Here is a 24,918-nt window from a genome sequence, read left to right as displayed (position 1 = left end):
AACACAGGGACACAGTCCAACAGGGACAGGCAGGTTTTATTCCAGGTGCTGGAGAGCTGTGGCCCCCTCCTCCAGAACGACACTGGGGTGGGGGCCACAGCCGGGCTTGGCTGAGTGGCTCAGAGCAGGAAGGGGATGATGGGCATGCGCAGGGGAGGGTAGTCACGGAACTCCTTCAGGTAGCTGCGGTGCTTGCCCTTGGCCCAGATGGTCATCTGGGTGAAGCCAACCAGGGAGAAAAGGGCCACTGTGGGGAAAGACGGGGGTGTCAGGGAGGGGGTGCCCAGCCCACACGGGTAGGGCCTGCTGAGGGAGGGGCGGCAGGCTCACCTGGGAGACACTGTGTCATGATGGCAAAGCCGATCCAGGACCCCACCTGTGGGCAGGCGGTGGGAGTGAGGGCGGGCCGGGCCGGGCAAGGCCAGTTCTTCTATCTGGCCCCACCCACCCTGTGCCTGTGCATGCCCAGGACTCAGCAGCCACCTCCCCCGACCCCTGCTCTCTGAGTGGGGCTGTGGGAACCCGACTCAGTGCTGGGGGGACCTCAAGTAAAGGCGACACCTCCCAGGCCCCAGAGCCAGAGAGGTCGCCGACTCTCCCCCTCCAAATGTTCCAAGTGCAGACTGCAAAAGCAGCTGCCAAGCCAGGCGCCCCCTCCTGGGGCCTGGCCCCTGCACATGGGACCCCAAGTCCTCTCAGGGAGAAAGGCAGGGCCACCCCTCACCTCGTAGGTGTAGTTGGGGCAGGACACCAGCAGGAAGAGCCACGTGAAGGGGTTCTTGGTGGGATATGGGATCTTCCGGGTCTTGGACCCTAGCAGGCAGGACAGGAGGGGTGAGTCGGACCCCCCAGTCCCCTCCGAGCCCGTCCCCACCCCCGCCGCAGCAGGCCACTCACCAGCCGGCCGCAGATCCCTCAGGGCCATGTGGATGGAGAAGTTGCCCAGCTGGCAGATCTGTCAGAGGAGCAGGGTCAGCCCAGAGCCCACCAGCACCCCCTACCCTGTCACCACCCCCAGCCTCCTTACCACAAAGATAGCCAGTGCCAGTTTAACCTGCTGGGCTCCGTAGGCTGAAGAGGAAGCAGGGGGAGGGGATGAGACGGATAAGGGGAGGGCCTGGGGACGGGTGTGCAGGGGGGGAGCGCGGTCTGAGGCCACTTACAGGGGGGCGTGTAGAGTGGGTGGTTGATGTAATAGGCCATCCACGCGGCGAAGCCCCAGTAGTAGGTGCAGTTCTGAAAGGGAGCGGGGCAGGGATGGGGCGGGGCCGGCGGGGCGGGGCCGAGTGGGTGGTGGGCGGGGCCCTGCGGGAGAGGCGGGGCGGGGCGGGGACGCGCCCTCACCTTGAAGATGTTGCGCAGGGGCATGGTGCCGTGCGAGAAGCGGTGCACGAAGAGCGTCTCCAGCAGGCGCTTTACGTAGTGGAACGAGTGGCAGATGCAGGCGAGGCTGGTGGGGAGCAGCGGGCTCAGCCGGGCCGGGCCGGCGGGGCTCCCACCCTCCACCGGCCGCCCCCCCTGGGCCTGGCCCCACTCACTGCACCACCGTGTGCCGACTGGACGTGAAGTCGTATTTGTGGCCGTAGATGAAGGGCACCCGGAAGTAGAAGAGCAGGTAGATGAAAAGGGGCCCCGCGTACTCTGTCAGGAAGACCTGAGGGTACAGGGGGGCAAGGTGAGTCACCGCTGTGGCTGCTGGGAAAGGGGGCTGCGGTGGCGTCAGGACTCACCGTGACCCAGCTGATCTGGGCCCCCAGGTCCCGGAAGTAGAATGTGGCCGTGGTGCCCACGGGCAGCTTCTGCAGAACATCCTCGTCCTTCAGGGACTTGCCCTCTGCAGAGAGGCGGGCCAGGACTCAGGGGCTGCCTGGGCCTTCTCCCACTGCCACCCGGGCGCCCAGGGGTGGGCGGGGCGGACAGCTGTACTCACTGGGGTCCAGGCGGAGGGACTGGCGGGCAGGGTACCACTGCGGATCTGCGGGGACAACAGGGCGGTCACAGCTGCACAGCCTGCCCACTGCCCACCCACTGTGCCAGGGTTCCTGGGGCTCTGGGGCCCCGCAGCCCCTCCCACGCCCTGGCAAGGCCTCTGAGGCCTGCGTGCTTGCAGGACACGGGCCGGAAGAGCCCGGGCCGACGCAGGATCTTGTCCTTCCGAAAGCCCAGCAAGGGCGTTACTGCTGAGGGCCACGCGGGGGCGCCTGCCCTTGCCAAGGCCAGAAAAGCCTGGGCCACGCTGGGGGGCATCTGCAGACCCCCGGGGGCAGAAGCATGCAGGATGGGGTCCCTCCCAGCGGCTCCTGGCCAGAGGGTCCCAGCGGGCAGTGTGGCGGGCCGTGGACTCACGGGACTTGGTGAAGAGGTTCTTGATCTCAGCAATGGTGGCCTGGGGCTCCACCTGCAGAAACAGGCCAGAGGGACCTCAGCCCTGGTCAGCCCTGGGGGAGCCGGGACCCGGGATGGGGGTGTGGGTGGGAGAGGACAGACTGGGGGCCAAGACTGCTACTGTGGGAAGGGGGAGGCTTGGGGTCCAGGCTCCCACCCACGCGCCCAGTGCAGGAGCAGCAAGGGCCTGCCAGTGCAGGGGCAGCTGTGGGCGGGGCTCCAGCTCTACCAGGCGTGGGCGGCTGGGCCTGCTGCCCTGTGCTCCTCTTCACCCCCCATGCCCCACCCCCGCCTACAACCCCTCCCCCCCTCCCAGTGAAGGCCCTCTGTCCTCCCCAAGAATGGTCCCAACGCCTTCCCCCAGGCCTGGCCTCGGCGGGGGCAGGCCCCAGTCCACCTCCCCAGGCCCTGGAGCCCTGCAGGGTGCAGTGAGGCTGCCCTGCCTCCTTCCCAGCTGGGAAGCCAGCTCCCGGCCACACCCAGGGGCCACAGCTACCCCCCATATGCCCTCTGAAGGGCAGGGGGTGGGGCACAAGGACCCGGCTGGACAGCTCCTGGGCTGGGAGGAGCGGGGTCTCGGCCCAGTGCAGCCAACGCCACGGTCCTACCTTGTCTAGGAAACACAGCTTCTCCCTCGTCTTTGCGTCCAGAATCTCCACCTCGAAGAAGAGAACAGCCTTTTTGGGTTTCTTGGCCGCCTTGGGGGGCATGGGCCGGGGGAGCCCGTTGAGACCAAAGCCAGGCCCAAAGCCAGGACTGAGGCTGGGCCCAGGGCCGGGGCCGGGGCTGGTCTCCCGGGCCACCAAGCTCAAGTTCAGGTCCATGCCGCCTGCCACTGGCCCTGCGGCTCCACTCTGCCCACGGTAGCCAGCAGCCCCAGCTGCCGCCGTCAGCCCACCGCCAGCCTCCCCACGCGGAGCAGCTCTGGGCCAGGCGGGCGTGATCAAATTCTGCCGCGGTGCTGGAGAGGCGCCTGAGCCTGCCCTGGCACTGCCGGCTTCTGTGCCAGATGTAACCCGAGTGGCACCAGAGCCACTGCCCAGCTAAATATAAAACCGCCCCAGTCTGAGCACCCCCAGGAGCCTTGCCACAGATTTCCCCTGGAGGGGCTTTTGGGGGGCCCCGGAAGCCGGGTTGACCTGAAAGAGGCTTTTGAGCGGACACAGCCCTCAAAAGCACCAGGGCCAGAGAGAGTCCCCAGGGATAGGCATGGCAGTGCCTCCCAGACACCCCCTGCCAGAGCCAGAGGCCAGCAACAGCCCAGGCCCCGGCACCCAGCTCAGGCCCAGGAGATCACTGGGCTTGGAGAAATCCCAGCTATTTTGAGAATCTGCCAGACAGATCATCCATTTCCCCTTCTGAGCTGCAAGACACTCTCGGGATTACTTCCCTTGTGCATTTGTGTTCCCGGGGAGGTGACAGATTCCGGAGTGATTGGTGCAGAGAGCCTCCCTCTAAGTGTGGAAAGATCAAGGAACAGGGAGGTTTGGGGCAAGCACCCCGACCCCCCTCTCCACCCATTTCTCACCTTGTGGCCACATGTGGCGCACCCTCATCCAGGCCCTGAGCCCCCCAACGCCCAGAGCACACAGCCTGGCCACAGAAAGAGCCTGGCTCAGCTCTCCAGAGCCCCGGGGAGTGGTGGACAGTCGGTCAATGACTGACAGGGCAGAGAGGAGGCAGGGCGCCCCAGGGCATCTGACCCACCACCGAGCAGGGCAGGAGTGCTGGGGTGAGGCCCGGCGGTGCCGCAGGAGCCGCAGCAAACAGGGTGGGTCTGATCCGGGTCTGCACTGGCCAGCAACTGCAGTGGACCCTTCCCACCCACAGAGCCCCCGGCAGGCCCTGGGCCAGAGGCGGCCTGAGGAAGAGGAGCGGGCACCTGCTCAGAGACAAAGCCCAGGGCAGGCCCCAGGCAAGGGCCATCGAGGGCATGTCCACCCACCCAGAGCCCGGGGAGACTGGTCACTGCAGCCAGAGCCCACCCTGAAGGAGAGGGCTTCACAGTCATGCCAGAGAAGCCGGGCGCCCCTTTCCCAGTGACAGTGAGACAGGCCGGGTGCAGGGTAGGCACTGGGGACCCTGGGCACGTCACCTCTCTCTGGGCCTCAGCTCAGGAGCAGGCAGGAAGGCGTCGACCTCCTGGGAGATGCCCCAGAACTGCAGGCCCGAGACGGGGAGGGCGCTGCCTGCTTGCCCACCCATGTATGACACGCTCTCCCGCGTCCTGCACGCGAGGGTGGGAGACGGCCGCTCCCGGGAGGTCCAGGCAGATGGCGCCTGCTGTCAACCCTGGGCTCTGCCGAGGCAGAGGGGCAGGACTGAGCCCCTCTGTGCCACCAGGTAACAAGACCAGATAGAGCTGGCACATGGAGGGGCTGGGAAAAAGAGCCTGGTCACACCGCTCGGATCATCAGGCCCCACCAAGAGGACTTATGGGTGAGGGACGAGGGACGTACGGAATGCACCAGAAAGGGTTAGAGGAGCAGGGCCTGGGCAGGCACGGGGCCCGTCCTGTGGCTGCAGGTATATTAATAGTTCCTGGGCCCGGGGCGGGCAGTGGCCACATGCCTTCGAGCCCGTGTGGCCCGCAGGAAGGCAGCCCAGCGCCCGCTGGGAGAGGAGGCCTCCGAGTTCCTGCTGAACCACTCAGCAGCTTAAAATACAGCCAGCCCCTCTCCCTGCCCCGCCAGCTGCTGGGGGAGGGCTGAAATCCTACCTTCCCCCAGCCCAGGCAGCGGACCAGGGCCCAGGAGGGAGAGCAGCGGCCGTCGGGCGACTGGCTGCTGGGAAGGGCGCCGGGCAGCGGCAGGAGGGGGCGGCCAGGAGAGGGGCCGCTCACAGCAGCCCAGGCCAGCGGAGAGGAGCCCGGCCCCAGGGCAGCACCCAGGGCTCGCCAGGGCAGGAACGCCCGAGGCCCGAGGCCACGGGAGCGGCACTTCTCCCACTTCCCGCCCCAAACCCCACACCCAGCGGCCATCTTCTCCCAGAGGGACTAAAAGGCCGTGGGGCCGGGGACCCGTCTGCACTGTTCTTGCAACGCCCTGTGCCGCAGCAATGATTTCAGAGGAGAAAGGTAAGTGAAAGTTACGCCAGGTGACAGAAGCCAGACGCAAAGGACCTCGTGATTAGACGTGAGGTCCAGAGTGGAGAGAAAGCAGACTGGGGGTGCTGCGGGATCAGGGAGGGGGACGGGAGTGACTGCCGATGGGTGCCTGGTCCCCTCTGGGGGTGACGCCAATGTTCTGGAACTGTGCAGAGGCGGTGGCTGCACGACACCGCGTGCGCTGAATGCCATATCTGTGCACTTTTAAATGGTTACTTTTATGTTACATGAATTTCACCTCAATAAATTATTTTTTAAAGGGGGATAACAAACAAGCCCAAATCACCCTCAAAAGAAAAGGTCCCAGGGCAGGGGAGCAGGAGAAGGTCCCCACCCCCACCCCTGTGGACGGAGGGCCTAACTGGGGGAAATTGTCACACACCTCCCTGTCCTTGTCCCTGGGCCTCCTGAGCCCACTGCATCCCCTCCCACCCCACCCCTGCTCTGTGATAGACAGACAAAATACACACACACACAGAAACACACACACACACACACACACACGCCTGGCCAGGCCTCAGGCCAGCAGGGGGTTGGGGGACCCAGGGGACGCCCAGGACTGCGGCCAGTGGGCACAGGCAGCTGCTAAGAAAGCCCCAGGCAGGGGGTCCTGAGCACAGAAGGGGGCAGCAGGCCCGCGCTGTCCCTGGGAGACGGTAGCCACAGGGCAGGGAGGCGTGGAGGGCCGGGCTGGGACAGGGAGGCGCTCCGGATGAATGGAGGGAGGCCCGTGCAGGGGTCCCAGCCTGAGCGAGGCCCCAGCGCTGGCTGCGGGCAGAGGGTGTGGCCCTGCTGCCCAGACACAATGCACTGGCAGAGGACAAGGACGAAGGCTGGGGCAAAGGCCAGTGGCTCTGGAATGACAGTTCCACTAGCCTGGAATTCTCTCCTGGGCCACCAACAGCAACTCGTGGTAGCACAAGGTCAGGGCAGGGCCAAGGGCCAGGACAACAGGTGTGCCTGACGCCCACCCCACAGCAGGGGCCCAGGGGCCAGGCTTCCCGCCCCAGCCCGGAGGGAGCCACCACCCGACGGCAGGGCCCCGTCTCCACCGTCTTTGTGGTGAGGGAGATCTTGCTGACGGAGGCAGGAGGAGCAGAAAGAGGGCTCCCGCTTTGAGCACTTGCACTGAGCTAGCGCCAGCGCCCAGAGCCGCTGGGGAGCCGGAGCTCCTGGGACCGTCCCGGTTGGCAGCGGCGCAAACCAGAGCAGCGGCAAAGCGGGACCATCACGAGCCCGCGGGAGAGGCCCACGCCTTTGCGCTGACTGTCCCTCTGCCTGGAACACTCTCCTGACACCACAGGGCTCCACCTCCCCCCACCCCCCCTCCCCCAGGACTTCGGCAAGTCCCTTCTAGGCTTCCACTTAAACAGCGACCCCAGACGGTCACGTCTGCCTCCCGCTGGAGCGTCAGCGGCTGAGGGCAGGGGCTCAAGAGCACCTGGGGAGAAGCTCACACAGGTCAGGCCCCAGAAGCCCCCTCCTCCTCCCTTCCCTACCTGTGCCCTGGCCTCCCTGAGCCAGGGCCACTGCCCACTCCTCCCCGCCACACGCTGGAGCCCCCAGAGCGGAGGGAGGCGGCAGACGCAGGGGCTGCGTGCAGACACCTCACTCCAAGGGGGCTCCTATGAGGCCCCCAGGCACTCCCCGCCCCGCGGTGACCCTGTGGCAGCACTCTGACCACCAGACCCTCCGCCCTGGTTCTGGGCACCCTCACGGAGAGAAAGGGTCGGCCGGCCAGGAAGCGGGGCTGTCCTCCAACTTGCCTGCCGCTCCGCTGGCCTGGGCCCTTGGAAGCCGCACCACAGGCACAGCCGCCCCTCCCCCAGGAAGGCGAGGCCTCGGGCCCAGTGGTGCACCCGCCTCCTGGGCTGTGCTCACGCTTCCCAGTGCACTGGCGCACCTGTTTCCGGGCTGTGTGGCCCTAGACAAGTTACCCAACCTCTCTGAACCTCCGGCTGCAAGTGGCTGTCCCCACCTGCTAGCCCAGAGTTACTTGTAAGAATTACAGGGATGGTAACAAAAAGAAAAGTACACAACCATCCCCAGTCTGGAAGAAACACTAATGGTAAAGCGGCAGAATAGCTGTGCCGGACGCCGGGCCTTGCCCTTCTCCTGAAAGCCTGGCCATGGCCTTGAAGGGGCCCATCCGCAGGACACCAGGGCCAGAGAGCTGGAGCGATGACACCCCATACAGCTGGTGACAGCAAACCCAAACCCTAACGATAGCAAGACATACAAGGGTGGCCAAGGCAGGGTCACCAGCAGGACGACTGGCTGCAACCAGCAGAGGCCGCACGCTCTCCACCGCCCCCTTGTGGTCGTGGCCTCTGCTCCCGCTGGCTGGACAGGCACCTGCGGCAAGCGACTCAGGCATGGTCCCAAAGCCCTCTGTCGGGGCCAGCTCCAGTGAGGAATGGGACCTTAACCCTGGCTCTGCCACCAGCCAAGAGACCTAAGGGAGCTACTGTCCTGCATTCATTCATTCATTCATTCATTCATTCCTGCCTCCCTTGCTCCCACACCTCAGGCACTGTTCCAGGCCCTGGCACACGGCAGTGAGCAAAACCAAACCCATGCCTTCAAGGCACCTGCATTCTACTACGAGTGCCAGGGAAGCCAGGAGCAGTGGGGCGGGGGTGACAACAATGGCATGCTTTGTCACCAAGACTTGTGGAATGAAACAAAACGGAAGGGGGAGTGGGGAGGACAGGTCTGATGTCTTAGAGTGCTCAGGGAAGGCCTCCTTGAGAAGGGGGCATCCACGCAAAGGCCGGTGGGAAGTGAGGGAACCAGCCAAACCGTATCTGGGGAAGAACGGTCCAGGAAGAGGGAACAGCAGGTGCAAAGGTCCTGAGGCTGAACCGTGCTTAGCGTTTTTGAGGAGCAGGAAGGAAGCCAGTGTGGCCAGAGCACAGTGAGGGAGGGAGAGGGTGGGAGGGGTGAGGGCAAGGAGGAGACAGGGCAGTCTGCACAGGGCCTTGCGGGCCACAGGGAGAACTTTGGCTTTTTCTCTGAGTGGCGTGGGAGCCATGGAGGATTCTTGAGCAGACGAGGGATGTGACTTGACCCAGGTGTTCACAGGCGCCCACTGGCCACTGCTGCCGGGGGAACAGGCCGCAGGGGTGAGGGCAGGAGCTGGGAGGCCAGGCAAGGGAGCAGGAGGGAGCCGTGGCGGGGTGAAAGTGGTCGCGTCCTGGAGAGGCTGTGAAGGTGGAGCGAGCAGACCCGGCGATGGCCGATGGTCGGATGTGGGGGCGAGACGTGCGGGGAGCCGGGCTGAGCCCCGGGGGGAAGCAGGCAACGCCCGAGCCCAGGCAGGGGGCGCTGAGTTTGCAACTCCTGCTCACCACTCGAGGCGCACCCGGGCAGGCCTGGCACACGCGCCGGGCGCCGGTGCCCAGAAGGACTCTCAGGCTTCAGCCGCCCGTGTTTACAAACGAGGGGGCCTGATGTCCCCCGGCCCCTCCCCCCTGTAAACAGGACTCAGTGGCCTCGCTGGCGACAGAGGCCACATCACAAGACCTGGCTTGGCACCTCCAGCAATGCTCTTGCACCTCTGTGCGTGCTCAGACGGGACCTGCCCGGTGGCTGTGGATGGGAACGGCGGCCGCCGTTACTCCCGGCTCCCGTCCAGGCTGGAACCGATGCCTCTCCCTTCCCCGACGGTGGCCCGAGGGAGCGGGAGCCATTAGCTCTGCTCCGTAGACGATGAAGCTGAGACCCCAGGGTAAGGAGCACACCCGGCCACCCAGCAGGACACGCCAGAGCCCGGACACCCATGCGTGCACGTTCAAGGCCAGGCCACTCCCCTGCAGGCCTCTGGGGCCCCCACGCAGAGCTGGGCGGTGCGGCACACCCGGCCTCGGAGCACACAGCTCCCGCAGGCTCTCTCGGACCGCAGAGGACCGCACTCCTGGTGGGAAGCAACCTCCCCCAAGGCTGGGGACAGGAGGCGTGACTGGGGACACAGGCCCTGCCTGGCGCACCCGGGGGCCTCAGCAAAGACAAAGGGCCCCACAGCCCCTTCGCTGGCGGGCCTGGGCACCCACGGTCTCCCCAGGCACAAGGGCTGCCGCGCCCACAGCCGGGGCTCTCTGTGGAGACACTGCCGAGCCCGCAGGACGGGGGCCTGGCCCCGCCGCGTCTGCCCTGAGCAGCACGGCACCAGCCGGCTCCCCTCGTCGCAAGCGCAGACACTTGTGCACGTTCACCGGGACTTGGGCTCTACGGCTCAGCACCTCGGCACTTTCAGCTCCCTTTCCCTTCCACTTTCCAGAAATATTGAGTCACACTGCTAATGCCGGGATGGCTGAGAAGACCTGGCGCTCAGCTGCCAGGGAGTCAGCACAGGCTGCACCTGCTCGGCCAGAAATACCTCCTTCCCTGGTGGCCTCGGCCTGTGACCTCATTTCTCTGTGGCGTCGAGGAGGCAGCTGTGCCAGCCTCCCCAGGGTGCCACAGCGGGGACAGAAAATTACCCAGCGTAGGAAGGGCCGAGAGATGCCGGCCACCACCCACAGGCCCTGGACCACTCTGCTCCTCTCCTGTCCCTGCTGGCAAGACAAGAGGCTCCAGGGCCTGAGCACCAATGTCCCTAGGCTCTCAGATCCAGGGCCAGGTGCAGACGCAGTGGCAGCCGGGACCAGGACAACCTGGGCTTGCTGTTCCCACCCGGCAGAGCCCCTCCAGTGGGCAGCAACGCAGCCTCTGGGGACGCTCATCAGATGCCCGGGCGCTCCGCGCCGGCCAGCGCCACCCGGGAGTCAGAAGGTGGAGACACCCGCCCACCACGGTGGGGAACCAGAGGGCGGGGCCTGGCCCAGCCTGCCCTGTACTCTTTAGACTGGCAGCTCCCTGCCACCACGGCGCCTCTCCGCCTCTCAGGGTGCCTGCAGGCTGCGCCCTCCGGCTCCCAGCGGGGCCGGCCCACCCAGAGCAGTGCTGCAGGACGCTGCGGGAGCCGCCACGAGCAATGTCTGTCGAGCAATGTCTGTCGGATGCTTCTCTGGTCTGTGGGACGGTGCTGAGGCCCCAGGCCCCACCCAGGCCCTGTAAACTGAGGACTGTGACACCTGGTGGGTGGCTTGCACCGGAGGAAGCCCTCGCCCAGGACAGGCAGCCGGGAGTGCCAAAGTGAGTGCCCAGGGCTCCCGCGACGAGTGCGCCTGCGCCCTGGAGAGCTGGGCTGACAGAAAGGGAAACCGAGGCGGAAGCACAGCCCTGGATGCGATTATCCGGAAGGCTCGGCCGCCCCTGCTCGCGCTCGGGGTGAGTGCACCCGGGGAGCCCTGCCCGCCGGCCACTCGCAGGCAGTGCCAAGGCACAAGGCTGTCAGCTCCCGAAACCAGAGGCGCCCTTCGGGGTCAGCAGCTGGGGTGACGCTTCCTGCATCTCTTCCTGTCACAAGATGAAGCCACCCCCAGGCCTGGAAAATCGGGGATGGGCGGTGTCCCCAACGCTGGCCAAGGAACAGTGTCACACCAACCTTGCCTGTCTGAGCCTCACCTTCTCCATCTGGCAAACGGCCATGCTCGAAAGAGGACCTCACACACGGGGCTGCTTGGGAGCCAGAAGGAATTCCCGCGGGCCTGTGGCAGCGGGCCTGCCTGCCAGACCCACCTGGAGAGCCCTGACCTACACTCGACGGCATCCAACTCCGACGGCAGGGCCAGCACCCGCAGCTTCGAAAGCTCCTGGGTGACAGAGGCCTGGGCTGATCTTCCCGAACAGGCCCCTGCCCTGCGAGGCAGCCTGAAACCCCGGCTCCAGCGGGGCCTCGGCCGAGCTCCACGGCCGCCTCCTCCCTCTCCCCTCCCAGGCACCGCCAGGCAGTGTGTGAGCGAGGACTCGGCCCCCACCGGCTCACGCAGACACCACTAGATGGGCATGGTGACCCATTTTACAGGCGAGGAGACCAGGGCTCGAGTATAAGTAACCAGCTTAAGGACACCTGGGAGACAAGCTCCAGGGGGCGGGACCCCATCTGTGTTTGGTCCGGGGCCAGCCCTAGGGGAGCTCTAGTCTGGGGACTGCTCTTCCTTCCTCCAGGCCTGTCCCGGACGCTCCCTTTCAACCCCCAGGCCCAGACCCCTGGGGATGGCCCAGATCTGCACCCCTGTCCTCACCAGCTGGGTGGGTCTCAGTGACCACAGCTGGGTCTCTCCGCCTCTGGGCAGGAAGCGGGACGAGGGGCAGACTCCGAGCCCTGCGGACACGGCTGACCGAGAGCGGAGCAGCTCACCCAGGCGACCCCCACTGCAGGTCCCGCGGCCGGGTGGGTCCCCCCGAGAGCCCAGCTCGTCCAACAGCCGGGTCTGGTGCCCGTGGCCAGCCTCACACTCACACACACACACACACAGTCACACACACTCACACACACTCACACACACTCGCACACATTCACACACACTCACACACAGAGTCACACACACACACATTCACACACACACACTCATACACTCATACACTCATACACACACTCACACACACACTCATACTCACACTCACACACATTCACACACACTCACACACTCATACACACACTCACACACATTCATACACACACTCATACTCACACTCACACTCATACTCACACTCACACTCATACTCACACACCCACATTCACACTCATACACTCACACACATTCATACACACACCCACACTCACACTCATGCACATTCACACACACACATGCACACACACTCACACATATACACACGCACACACACTCACACATACACTCACACACACATTCATACACACACTCATACACTCACGCACACATTCACACATACACACATGCACACACACTCACACATACACACACACACACCACACAACATGCTGGGCCCTGAGGCATGTTCCCGACATGAATTCCCTCCTTTCCCATTAATCCCCCTTTGCAGATGAGGAAACTGAGGCTCGTTTGTTCACTGACATATGCCAGGCACTGGTCAGGGATCCGGGCATGCAGCCACGGGAGGAGAGGAAAAAGTCCTTGTCTACGTGGAGCTAACATTTGAGCAGGGGGTAAAAGAGACAAAATAGTTACACATTAATATATTTAAAGGTGACATGTGAGAGAAAAACAAGAAAAACAGACAGGGAGTGACAGATGAAGGGAGACAGGCGCGCAGTTTTACATAAAGTGAGCCGAAGGGGTGGAGGACAGAGCAGTTCAGGTATCGGTGGAGAGAACCCCGGCAGAGGATGGCCTGTGCAAAGGCCCTGAGGTGCGGGGGCTCGGGCAACAGCACGGAGGCCTGTGTAGCTGGGGGGAGCGAGCAAGGGGAAGGTAGGGGAGGTGAGGGCGGGCAGGTGATGGGCCATGCAGGGGGTCATTGGCCAAATGAGGGCTTTGGCTTCTACTCTGAGTAAAGTGCGGACCATTGAGAGTTCTGAGCTGAGCAATGACCTGATCTTAAAGGACCCCTCCAGGTGGCAGGGGGATACGGGTGGAAGCAGGGAAGCCGATGGGAGGCTGTGGAAATAATTCTGCCAAGATAATGATGGCTCAGGGGAGGGGTTTGGCAAACTACAGCCCGCAGGCCAACTCGGGTCCGCTGCCTGGTTTTGAGCAAGCTAAAAATGGCTTTCACATTTTCAAGTGGTTCAAAGAAACCTATATCATGACACTTGAAAATTAAATGAAATTCAAATTTCAGCACCCATAAGTAACGTTCTATTGGAACAGGCCACGCTCACTGGCTGTCGTCTACGGCTGCCACTGTGCCACAACAGCAGAGTCGAGAAGCTGCCACCGAGGCCGCGTGGCCTGCAGAGCCCCAGACCTCTACGCCCGGCCCTTTGCGGATAGAACGTGCCAGCCCCGCTCAGGCCTGGCCGCGCAGTGAGGCTGGAGAGAAGGGGCTATATTCCAGACGCATGGCGAAGGCAGGACTAAGGGACGTGCCGATTTGGGGACATGAAGCCTGAGAGAAAGAACAGAGTGAGGTGGGCGCGGGGGCGCACGCCTGTAACCCTAGCACTCTGGGAGGCCGAGGCGGGAGGGTCGCTGGAGGTCGGGCGGTCCAGAGCAGCCTGAGCGCCACTCCGTGCAGGGCCATCTGCACCCCCAGTAGCCCTTCCCGCTGCCCGGGCAGTTCTCATTCTCCACTCGCCGCAGAACGCTCGCGGAGCCCCGGACGTGCAGGCCTGCGCTGGGGCTGGCTCCGGATGGCGGGGCTCGGTCCCCAGCGAGGCCGGTCTGCAACAGGAGCGTGCAGGCCGTGTCCCAGACCCCGGGACACAACAGTGAGCACAGCAAGCGTGGCCATGCCCCCGCCTCCGGGGCCTGCTCACGCTTAAGGGGACGGCAGACAAAGCGCCGTTGCGTAACGGGAGGCCAGGCTGTGCCAAGCACCTCAGAGAGGCAGAGCAGAGGGCCCAGAGGGCCACAGGGGTGGTCAGGAAGGGCCTCTCTCAGGAAGCGTAACGTGAGCCAAGGGCCAGTGTGAGCCTCCCCGGGGGCGGGGTTGGGGGTGGTGGTGCAAAGGCCCTGAGGCAGCACGGTGCTTGGCAGCGCTCTGGAACCTCCAGCGGCTGGAGCAGAGTGGATCTAGGGAGAGCAGCCAAGGCTGAGGAAGAGGCTGGAGCAGAGGCCAAGACAGCGCTTTGGGGTTTTAGCCATAAGCAGTGGGAACTGGCTGGAGAGCCACAGGCTGGTTTGGTTTCTAGAAGGATCCTCATGGCTAGGGGCAGAGGGACAGCGGAGTAGCTAACATGACAGCACAGACAGCGGTGAAGGCTCAGTGCACCCCCCAGGCCAGAGGCCCCCAGGTTGGGCCGGGGCGGGCATGGGGAGGGAAAGGGTGAAAAAGGCACCCTCGTTCCTGGATCCCGAGGCACCACTGATTCCAAACAAGCCATCGATTTTCAGGAAAAATCACCACGCATCAATGACACATGCATATGTCTGTCGTAAGATGCACCCCGACTTAGGATGGTACAGCCGGAGGGAAAAGCCGTGGGTGCTGCAACGACCGGAGCGCTAGCAACAAGGGAAAGGGCTTCGGCGCGGGCGGGCAGGGTTTCCGGAAAGCCCCGCAGGCTAAGTCTCGTCTACGAAAGGAAAGGGAAACCAAGCAGAGACGGTGGCTCCAGCTGCTGAGAGAGGGGCCGGGGGAGATGCCCGTGGCGGCCGTCCCCCCGCAGCTGGCATCTGCGGGCAGCTCTGAAGGCCAAGGCCCTGCGAGCCTCAGAGTCGCGCAGCTCCGCCCCCACGAGGAAAGGAGGGCAGAGGACGACAGGGCCGAGAGAGACGGGAACGCAGAGGTCCCGAGCAGACGTCCTCCGCACTCTCTCCTGGACAGTGCGTGACCCCAGGCCCGGCCAGGCAGACCAGGAATGGCCTCGGCCCAACGCTCCACCCACAGAGGCCCCGGGTGAGCCGGGACATGCAGCTCCCTGCTCAGTCCTCAGACGGCACCTGGAGGGCCTGCAAGGACTGCTATCGGGGTTTGTAGACTGTGGCCTGGGCGCCCCACGGGATCCCGTCTTAGCTTTACATGGAAACTCAGGAGTTCAGAAAACTTTGGGTCAAAAAGAGGGAAAGAGAAAAAAAAAAATGAGAAGAATGGCCAAACTCCAAAGTGTCAAAAGACGAGCAGAAGCCAGATTCGGGGACGAGAGGGGCGCACAGGAGCGCAGCTACAGGCTCAGGGCCGCACCCACAGCCGGCGTGCCAGTCCCAGAGAACGGCCACGCACCCAGCGCGCAGGGTCCCTCCTTCCCGTCAGCTGCGGGGGCCGAAGGCCTGAGCCTGCCCCGTGCTGTGCTCCGTACCACGGTGGCCTGAGCAGACATTCACATAGCCACTCGTTCCACAGGAACCCACTGACACCGCCCTGGGGCCGGGGTCACAGGGCCGAGCCAGGGGCTCACACGAACACACGTGTTACCAGAGGTGCCGAGTGCTGTGCAGGAAGGAACTCAGACATGAGAAGTGACAGGGGATGACTACGGCCTGGGTGGGCCGGGGGAAGCCGCTCAGAGGCACTTGGTCACATTCGAGCTGAGACCCAGAGCCGCCTCTCGCAAAGCCATCCCGGCACCAGGGTCCAAGCACAAGGATGACCCGTCCAACACCGGCCCTGTCCCCTGCGGATCTCCCAAGCCCAGCGGGAGATTTTGTTAAACCATTCTCTGGGCTGAGCAGTATTCAAACAATATACTGTTTAGGACTATACACATCTCCCCTCGAATTCTACCATTCTGCTGGTATCCGCACCCCACCCCTGCGATCCTCTAGCCCTGCCCAGCTCCTGAGAACGCCGATTCGGCAGCTCCACCCATCTCGTTCTGTGTCAGACCCTTGCAGTGACCCAGGAAAGTGTCTCCTGGAGGCCCAGCTCCGTGACCCCCTCAAGCTTCAGCCGGCTTCTCCATGGTTCTCGATGGTTTCCAGTGGTTCCTGAAGCCCCAGTGCTGGGCTAACTTCCCACCCCACCCCCGACTTGGCAGCCCCAGCCTGACTTGCATGCCCGGGCCAGAGCTCCCTGTTCGTTTCAGATGGAGAAAACAAGAACTCAGAAGGACCCAGGAGGCGACACAAAGCCCCGCAGTCTCCCAGGCAGTCTGTGAATGGCCAGTGGGCTCTGCTTACATAAGAGCCTGGTTCGAGCAGGGACAGGACCATGCCAGCCTGCCAATCTGGCACAGCTACGGAGCTACTGAGAGGCCCTTTATCCCTCACAGGCCTGGGAAACACTAGTGGCCCATCTCCAGAGAACCACGGCACGGGGTGGGTGAGCCCCTCTCCTCCCGGGAAGCCCCAAACACCACCCGCAGCCCAGTGCTCAGAACAAGGAACAACTGCCCTGTGCATTACAGGACAAACACCATAACACGAGGGGCCCACAAGGACTTAAAGCGCCTTCTGATAGTTAAACTTTTTTTTTTTTTTTTTGAGACAGAGTCTCGCTTGTTGCCCAGGCTAGAGTGAGTGCCGTGGCGTCAGCCTCGCTCACAGCAACCTCAAACTCCTGGGCTCAAGCAATCCTTCTGCCTCAGCCTCCCGAGTAGCTGGGACTACAGGCATGCGCCACCATGCCCGGCTAATTTTTTCTATATATATTAGTTGGCCAATTAATTTCTTTGTATTTATAGCAGAGACGGGGTCTCGCTCAGGCTGGTTTCAAACGCCTGACCTCAAGCAATCCGCCCGCCTCGGCCTCCCAGAGTGCTAGGATTACAGGCTTGAGCCACCGCGCCTGGCCATGATAGTTAAACTTTTAGATAAAATCAACAGCAAAGAGACTGTTGTCGGCTTCAGGATGCAGTTTCTTTGGTCGCTCTGGGTGGCTACAAAGCCTGCCCCATCGACCCCATCTCTCGACATCAGACACCCAAGAAGCCTGACCCCCAGGCCCCTGCACTCGACACACGGTTCGCTCTGCCTAGGACACGGTTCCCCTCCCCTCCCCCACAAGATCTCAGGGGCAGAGGCTGTGGTTCCATCACCCCACTACTCCTGGTATGTGGTAAGCACAGAGGGAAAATCGTGTTGGGACGAATGAGCTGATGCATAAGCGATGAGCTAGCAGACAGACGGGCGGAGCCCTGGTTCAGGACGCCTGGGCCAGCAGAACCTGTCCCCAGCTGCGCGGCGGGGCGGCCGGTGCAGCTTTGGCAGCTCGCATCTCGCAGAGGCCCCGGCACGAGGAAGGTGACATGCCGAACAGGCGGGGAGGACCCAAAGGGCCCTAAGAAGCCAGCTCCCTATGTCAGGACCACCCAGGACTGGCCACGGGGCTGCCTCACCCCCACGTGAGACTCAGCACTCACCCAGGTCCCCGGAGCAGGCACCACACTTGCCCTTCTGCTACCCGAGGGGCTGACCCGCAGAGAGAAGATGCGTTCATTCACGGAATCATTCATTCTACACAGAAGCACCGGGCCAGACCCTGGGGCAGCCACGGGACAAAACACCGAGTCCCTGCCTCCCCAGAACCCAGTCGGACGGGGCGGGAAGCCTGTCCAGCACCCGCGTGAAAGCACAGCCCTCGCCGGGGACGCGACGGATGGAGACGGGGTGCTGGGGTGCTGGGGAGATGGGCGGGGGTCAGACTCTGCACGGGATGCTCAAGGAAGGCCTCTCCGGGCCTTCGACAACGAAGCGGAGCTCTCAGTAACAAGACGGGGCAGGCATGAGAAAACCAGGAAGAGCAAGCCAGGCCAAGGAACGGCGTGCGCTCAGGGCAGGACAGTGGCCATGGGCATGTGCAGAGATGAAAGCCAGCAGGGAAGACGAGGGAGGACAGCAGGGCACGGAAGATGACAAGAAGCCTTCTGGGGGAGGCTGAGCCATGGCATGCGAAGACCCTCCCACCTACATGAGAAAAGAGCCCCTGCCTGCGGCCAGGTGGGGGACAGACGGCAGGGGGGGCAAGAACAGAGGCAGCCTGCTTCTGCATGAGGCGGCACCCAGGGCCAGGCCGACGTTCACTCAGCACCCGCTTTCCGGGACGGTTCTTTGTCACAACTGGTTAAACGGCGGGTTCTGAGCCTGCTTCATTTCACCGAGGGTCTTCCCACGGGGTAGGAAAGAGCTGATCATCCCAAAATGTGACTTGCGAGTCGTGTGACATTAGATGGAAACTGACCGACCGATGTTTGGGCTCCTTCCTCCGTCTTCTGGGCGCATTACTGAGCACGAGTCCGTCTCTCGACGCCTGATCGGCCTCGTTCAGTGGCAAGTGTTGATTTCGAGGCCTTCAAGGGAGGCCACACGCAGAGAGCATTTCAGTGCCCCGCAGATGCAGGTCTGTCCTCATCCGCCTAACCAGGTCTGCTCGACTGCAGGCCAAGCAGTGTGCTGGGCACTGCACGCCCCCAGCGGCCCTCCAACACAGATGTCCTTATCTTGGCTGCACGGCTGAGAAAACTGAAGCTAAGACAGGTCAGAGGACTGTCCCGGGTACAGAGCAGGTGGCCCCCAAAGGCCAAGCCCTTCACCACCACACGCTTCATTCTCCCTCAGCCCAAGACCACCTGGGCCCAACCACAGGGAAGCCCACGGTGGGTCTAATAGAATCCTGGCTCTGCTGATCACTAGCTACAGGCATGTCACTCCACTTTTCTGTGACTCAGTTTCCCCATCAGTCAAGTAGGGACAAGAATACTACCCACTTTGTATGTTCATCATGAGGATGAGATGTGTCAACAGACAAAAAGCACCCAGCATAAGCACTGTGTTCATAGAATAAGCACTATGATCACCGTGCTCTCGCTGCTGGGGAAGTGTCCCCAGGTATACAAACATTCTCAGTTGCCCCTGTCAATATCAGCGAGAGTGTGTTAAGACCCAGCCTGAACTTGACCAACTAGCTCAAGGTCTCTGGCCTTTCTCACCCAGCCAGGCCTGGGTGAGAAAGTGAAAGTGCAGGATTCGCAACCAAAACCAACCAAACCAAACTGCCTTGTCAGAGCTGCAAGCTCCTCCCCATGCAAGACCCCCACTCGAGTCTCAACTCTCCTCCTCTCTCTCCTCAGGAACCAGTTAGTCAAGAGGCTCCACTGGAACCAGGAGGACTCTAAGTCCCCCACTCCTGACGACTGAAATGGCTGCCCCACCTGGCGCACCCTGAAACCCACCACTCACCTCCCACTTTTTGCCTCTGTCTCGCCCCGCCTCCTCTGCCTCGGGACCTGCCATCTCCACAGATGCCCCGCGGCGTCCAGGGGTGAGTAGGATCACAGTGCTTGCTAAGTGTTAGCTGCTGTGCAGCGCCTGGCACTGAGCTGACACCGCCCAGGCATCTACTGGCTTATCTAAAGCTCACCAGACAAGAACCCCTTGAAACGACCCCATGAGGCAGGGACAACTGTCCCCAGTGGTGCTGGTCCTCATGCAACAGGCTGGAGAGAGGGAGGGGCCTGATCTGCTCTGTGGCATTTGCCACTTTCCATGGTGTAAACACCCTGCCCTGGCCCACGCTCAGCGACATAACCTGAAGTCCCTGAGCACAAGGCTGGAAACATGCACACAACTGGAGCCAACGCGAGCCAGCTCTGGCACATCCCGGGTGTCATTTTATGGGTGACAAAACTGGCTTGAGAGGCTACAGAATTTGCCCATGGGCTCCACACCTTGTCAGCGCCAGTTAAGGATCTGAGCCCGGATCTGCAGGCTCTGCTGTCTTCCCAGGAAGAGTATCAATCCCAAATATTGCTCAACCGAAAGAGGGTCTGGCGTGTGGCCCTGTGAAAGGCTCTCCTCTCTGGGTCTCGGGACTGTCATCTGTAGAGTGCAGAGGTCAAACCAGAAGAGTTCTAGAGCTCACTCAGGCCCAGGGTTCTGAGGCTCTGAGTGCCCACAAGGGAGGGGCTGAAGTCCAGAGCTACAGAGCACGAGGGACTCTATCCCAGGAGACTGTGCCAAGCGAATGCCCATCTGCTCAGAGCAAGAGGCCTGTGGGGTGCTGGCAAGCCTAAGACCTCACCGCCACCCCGCCCCAGGATCTTGGCGTGAAGCATGCTAACACGGGGAAGGGCTTTAAAGCTCAACACCACATTTCGTGAACCGCCAGTTCCAATCCTGCCCTCACTCCAAGGGACAGCCCACCCAATTTTAGAGCAAAGGGAGAAAGACCCGTGCCAGCAGTCCGCACAGACCCACAGCACCACACCCTCCCTGTGGGTTTGCTCTGTCTTCAGATCGGAGCAGGACAGCCAGGCGCTGCCTAGGGCAGCATCGGTAGGGAAGTCACTGGCCCGGACAAAACTGGAGTTGGACAAAGCCCAGCCATGGCTCGGCTCCACTGCTGCTGGGCTCCTTGACCTTGAGCGGTGGATGGGGTGCTCGTTCACAGGACCCCTAAGTGATCCACTGCCGGGGAAGCAGACAGAGGTCCATATCCTGTCTCCACTCCAATGTGACCTTGGGCAAGTTCCCTCACCTCTCTGAGCCTCAGGTTCCCTGTCCACAAAACAGGGATACAAAAAGCACCTACCTCTCAGGGCTTTTGGAAGGACACAATAAATATGAACCGTGCCGGCTATTATTCTTAGCCAGCAACAAAAAGCTAGCACAGGAAGGGGGTCACACAGCCAGGGTTCCATCCTGTCCGCAAGTGCAAAATCAATCCCAAAGCATTTTCTGAAGGTCTCTTCCATGAGGGTGCAGAAGGGGATGGATGAGGGAAGAGTTCAAGCGGTCCCTTATCTCAAAACACAGTGCCTGCCTGCAAACAGGCGCCAGATGCAACGCGCAAAAGTCAAAGAGAACCAAAAACGGGTTCACTGGCCAGAAAAAAAACCCACCCTAGTTATCCCTTACCTTCTCTTTCAAAAAGACACAAAAATTCAGGAGGAAAAAAAAAGAACAGAAAACAGATGCAAACACCTAGGATCATGCCTCCCAAGTTTAACATAAATTCATATTTTACTCTATTTACTTCAGATTCCTTTTTTAAAAGACAAAAAAACAAAACAGACATACCTCGTCATCCCCTCTTATCTCCCCCACCCCAAGCAACAGTTCCCCTAACTACAGTATAATCCTCATATGTTTCTGACCTTTTATTATGTATGCATCCTTAAACAATACATAGAAGTCACCTTTGATACATATTTAAAACTGATCAAATCTTTTGCAACTTGCTTTTTTCCACTCGACATTGTTTGGAGATTTATGAAAGAACTGGGTAAAGCAAACCAGAATTTCCTCCTGTCATGGAACTGTGCACAACAGTTAAAATGAATGAACCAGAGCTCCACGTAGCAATTCCCCTTTTCTGCATAACCTTGGATATTGTATTTCTAGCAACTCTGTAACTTTCTTTAATACTAGCCCTTGCTTTCATCATCAAACGGGTTTTGCTCCAAGGAGCAGCAGCAGAAAGGTTCAGAGAGGGTAACTAAGCTGCCCTGAGGTGGTGGCAGTGTGAGGGTTCAACCCCAGGCCTGCCCAAGGGCCACACACCTATGACACTATGACACACAAGTCTACTTTCTCCTTAATTTCTGCCTTATCTAGTTTTGTATCCAAACAATTGCCTCCTGGCTAGAACTCTACTTCAGAAGTGTCCTGTTTATTCCTGTGAAAGAAACTGAAGTAGAACTTGTCTGAGACAAGATACTATGTTGGTCTAGGATTATTTGCAAGGCGGACACCAGAAGAGCTACCCTTTTGAGGGTACAGACATCCTAAATGAGAGTGGTGGGGACCCCAAGAGGATGAGGCTTCCTCGCCTCTGGCTACTTGGCTGCAGGACATGGGCAGTGAGCTGGGCTCCTGGAGGCTGAAGAGGGATTGGTTTTCCCTGGAATTAACAGGCTGATTTACAAGATACAGTAGCTGTTCTGCCGGCTGCTACTGGGCTCATAACTTTGAGTCTCATCTGTACTGGCAAAAACAGCAATTAAAAAAAAAAAACCCTCCAGTAGCCTAGTGTAAGTAGGATAAACAGTTCTCTTATCGACCTAGCTCTGACCCCAACACAATCCCAAGGCCTGTCTTGGCATTCCAAGGAGGCAGCTTCAGCCAAGGCCTAGGGGTGACCTGTTCTAGTTGCTTCACCTCAATTAGGCCACAGATGGGATAATTTTTCCTCTCAGAACAGTTGAGATTGGCAGTGATATGAAACCATTATCTAAACAGCAGGTTTAGAAGGTCCCCTCCAGCTGGAATCTTGACTGCCATCCTATCAGTCCTCAGCCTATCAGTCCTTGCTATGTGACAGTGAGCAAGTCCTGGCTCTTCTGAGCATTACTTCTGTCACTTGTGAATTGCACTTCATAATCTCCAAGGTTTCTCCAGGGGCTAAGCATGTCTTTTGAGTGGAGCTAACCTCTCAGTGGACTGGAGGTTGCTTGAGGGTGGGAGGATGGACCTAATCCCAAACAGAAATACAAGCTTTGATGTAGATAATTGAAACCTTTTCTCAAACTGTTTGTTGAATGTGAGTGAAAGCACGTCTTCTGTTTTTATTGGCCTGCAACAAACACTTGCAATAAAACGAACCAGCTTGCTAGGCCAACTGGGCTGGAAGACAACTACTCCTCCCATTCAGAAACTCTGTAGCTATCACCCCAGAGTGATACTTGGCAAACGTTAGCAGAGAATGGTAACAAAGAACGCAGCAAGATAACTATTTTTTTCCTCCAAGGTCACTTTAAACAGTGAGTTCGAATCTCCCTTTTCCTTCTGGGAAAGAAATGATTTAAGTAAGATAGAGCACGTTCTGTACAAGGCTTCACCACGTGATACCCAGCTTCCCAGAACAAAAGTACTCACTCCCAGGGTCCTACTTTATCTGAATGCCAACCAGCAAAACTAAACTAACTGCATTTTGCAGAATGCCATGTGGATATTCCCACACTGCATCTTTCAAATTGAACATGGCCTTTTCTCCAGGGTTAGAGAGTTCAAGAGGGAAAACCATATTAGAACTTTATTCTACAATGATAAAGTTGAACAACACATTAGAGATGATAGAATCCTACTTCCTCATTCTTGGTACCATGTCAAAAATGACAGAATTTCTGGGTTAAAGTCTTCAAAACATTCAGGGTAGATTTGCAAAAATAATAATAATAATAAAGGGGGCAGGCAGAGGCAGTAGTATCAACATGTGAATAAAAACAAAAAAAATCTTTCCTTCTATTCGTATAAGGTATCCAGAGTAGTCAAATCCATAGGGACAGAAAGTAGAATGGTGGTTGCCAGAGACTGGGGAGTTAGGATTTAATGGGGTTTCAGTTTGGGAAGATGATATTCCAGAGATGGATGGTGGTGATGGTTGCAGGACAATGTGTATATACTTAATGCCACTAAACTGTACACTTAAAAATGGTTAAGATGGCAACTTTTATGTGTATTTTACCATAATTTTTAAAATCTGGGAGGGGAGAACAAGAAATCTCTTGACCTGCTAGCTTTCATTTAAAGAGCGGGATAGCACAGTGGCTAGGAGGTAAGACTTTGGAATCCTCAGTTCCTCTTTCTGTTCTACATTTACTAGCTACGAGCCTTTGAGCAAGTCACTTGACCTCTCTGAGACTTTATTCATCCACAAAAAATGGGAATATTAATAGTCTCCTACCTCCTAGGGCTGTGAGAATAACAGAATAAGGTAACAGAATCTCACTAATGCAAGAGTAAGCACTTGCTAAATTATTCTTATTCTGAATTTTAATAATAGTTAATTATTTAATAAGAGTTATTTAAGGCCGGCCTCAATGGATCTTGCCTGTAATCCTAGCACTCCGGGAGGCTGAGGTGGATCACTTGAGCTGAGGAGTTTGAGACCAGCCTGAGCAAGAGAGAGACCCCTGTCTCTACCAAAAAAAAAAAAATTAAAATTAGCTGGGTGGGGCGGCCCACGCCTGTAGTCCCAGCTACTCGGAGGGCTGAGGCAGGAGGATGGCTTGAACCCGGGAATTTGAGGTAGCAGTAAGCTATGATGAGGCTACTGCACTCTAGCCAGGGCGACAGCGAGACTCTGTCTCCACATAAAATGAAAAGGAAAGAAAATAATAACAGTTACTTAAAAGATAGCAATAATTAAATGATAAATATTAGTATTATATTATCAGCTGGGGCGATAAGCGCGTCAAGCCTTTGTCTCAAGGGAAAAAGAGACCCCAGTCAGGAGTCAGAAGACTTGACTTCAAGTCTTCAAGAGTGATGTGGGCGGTGTAAGATTTCTTCTCGGTGACACAACAGGGTCTGACAGAGATGACCTCTTAGATAACCAGAAAGCAAGAGCAGCTTCGCTGTCCGGTGGAAGCCAGCCTTGGCGTTGCATCTGCCTCACTGCCCAAGTTTCTCGGGGAGGTCCGGGGCCGAGGGAAGGGGTCCAAAGGTCGTGTGAAACAGGGTGATTGCAGAGCCCCTTCCAACGCCAGAGGCGGCGGCATGGTGCAAGGTTTGTGCAAGACTCCCGCGGATCCCGAGCAAGGATCACACACCCTCGCTGCTTCCATGACAAAGTCTTCCCCTGGGGGAAAGCTGCAAGGAACCTGCAGGCTTCCCAGGCCCTGCAGAGACCCCCAAGAAAAGGCACCCCTAAAACAGCCTGAGTTGCAAATTTATAAATACCTCCCCGGCACATGCGCACTAGGACTTACGAGCGGCCCGGGGGGCCTAACGCGCTCCCATTGCGCCTGCGCCGTCCGGCTCCCACAGTACCAGAAAGCGGGGTCCCAAGGTCCCGCGAAGAAGGAAAAAGAATGGGGTCTGCGGCGTCCGCCCGGTCCCCGCTTGTCGTTTCTTACCTCATACTGCTTCATGGCTTCCTCACAGGCGGGATACTGCTCCTGCCGCTACTGCTGCTGCCTACCTGCGCGCGACACAGCACGGGTCGCCTAACGCGCTCGCGACCGCTGCGCCAGACTAACCGCGGCTCCGCGTCCGCCCCGCCCCTCCCTGTCGCGCGCGCCCCGCCGGCCAATCAGCGCGCGGGGCGCCCACCTTGGTCGC

At 59.8% G+C, this 24,918-nt stretch overlaps 1 protein-coding gene across 2 annotated transcripts; it reads right to left on the bottom strand.

Annotated features, from left to right (window-relative positions):
* Positions 1 to 18: 18 nt before the first annotated feature.
* Positions 19 to 24,867, bottom strand: TECR (trans-2,3-enoyl-CoA reductase). Of its 2 annotated transcripts, none has more exons than XM_012758333.3 (13): positions 24,714 to 24,867; positions 2,994 to 3,044; positions 2,347 to 2,398; positions 1,931 to 1,975; positions 1,731 to 1,834; positions 1,539 to 1,654; positions 1,345 to 1,450; positions 1,164 to 1,236; positions 1,028 to 1,071; positions 898 to 955; positions 725 to 813; positions 331 to 376; positions 19 to 247 (listed from the first exon to the last, which is right to left on the bottom strand). In XM_012758333.3, the coding sequence occupies exons 1-13, from the start codon at positions 24,726 to 24,728 to the stop codon at positions 120 to 122; spliced, it is 927 nt and encodes a 308-aa protein (XP_012613787.1). In that variant the 5' UTR covers positions 24,729 to 24,867; the 3' UTR covers positions 19 to 119. The 2 variants fall into 2 exon arrangements, with proteins under 2 accessions (XP_012613787.1, XP_075857566.1); XM_076001451.1 differs by lacking the exon at positions 24,714 to 24,867 and adding an exon at positions 19,096 to 19,184.
* Between the last annotated feature and the right edge of the window lie 51 nt (positions 24,868 to 24,918).

The sequence above is a fragment of the Microcebus murinus genome, chromosome 4 (genome assembly GCF_040939455.1).
Source record: "Microcebus murinus isolate Inina chromosome 4, M.murinus_Inina_mat1.0, whole genome shotgun sequence".
NCBI classification, from domain to species: Eukaryota; Metazoa; Chordata; class Mammalia; order Primates; family Cheirogaleidae; genus Microcebus; species Microcebus murinus.
This window is presented reverse-complemented; position numbering and strand designations above follow the sequence as displayed.

Coding starts and splice junctions, on each gene's coding strand:
- TECR (XM_076001451.1), bottom strand. CDS start 19,149: ATGGCAGGTCCCGAGGCAGAGGAGGCGGGGCGAGACAGAGGCAAAAAG. Junction 1,655..1,730: donor CCCAGATCAGCTGGGTCACG/GTGAGTCCTGAC, acceptor CTGTACCCTCAG/GTCTTCCTGACAGAGTACGC. Junction 1,451..1,538: donor AGTCGGCACACGGTGGTGCA/GTGAGTGGGGCC, acceptor GCTCCCCACCAG/CCTCGCCTGCATCTGCCACT.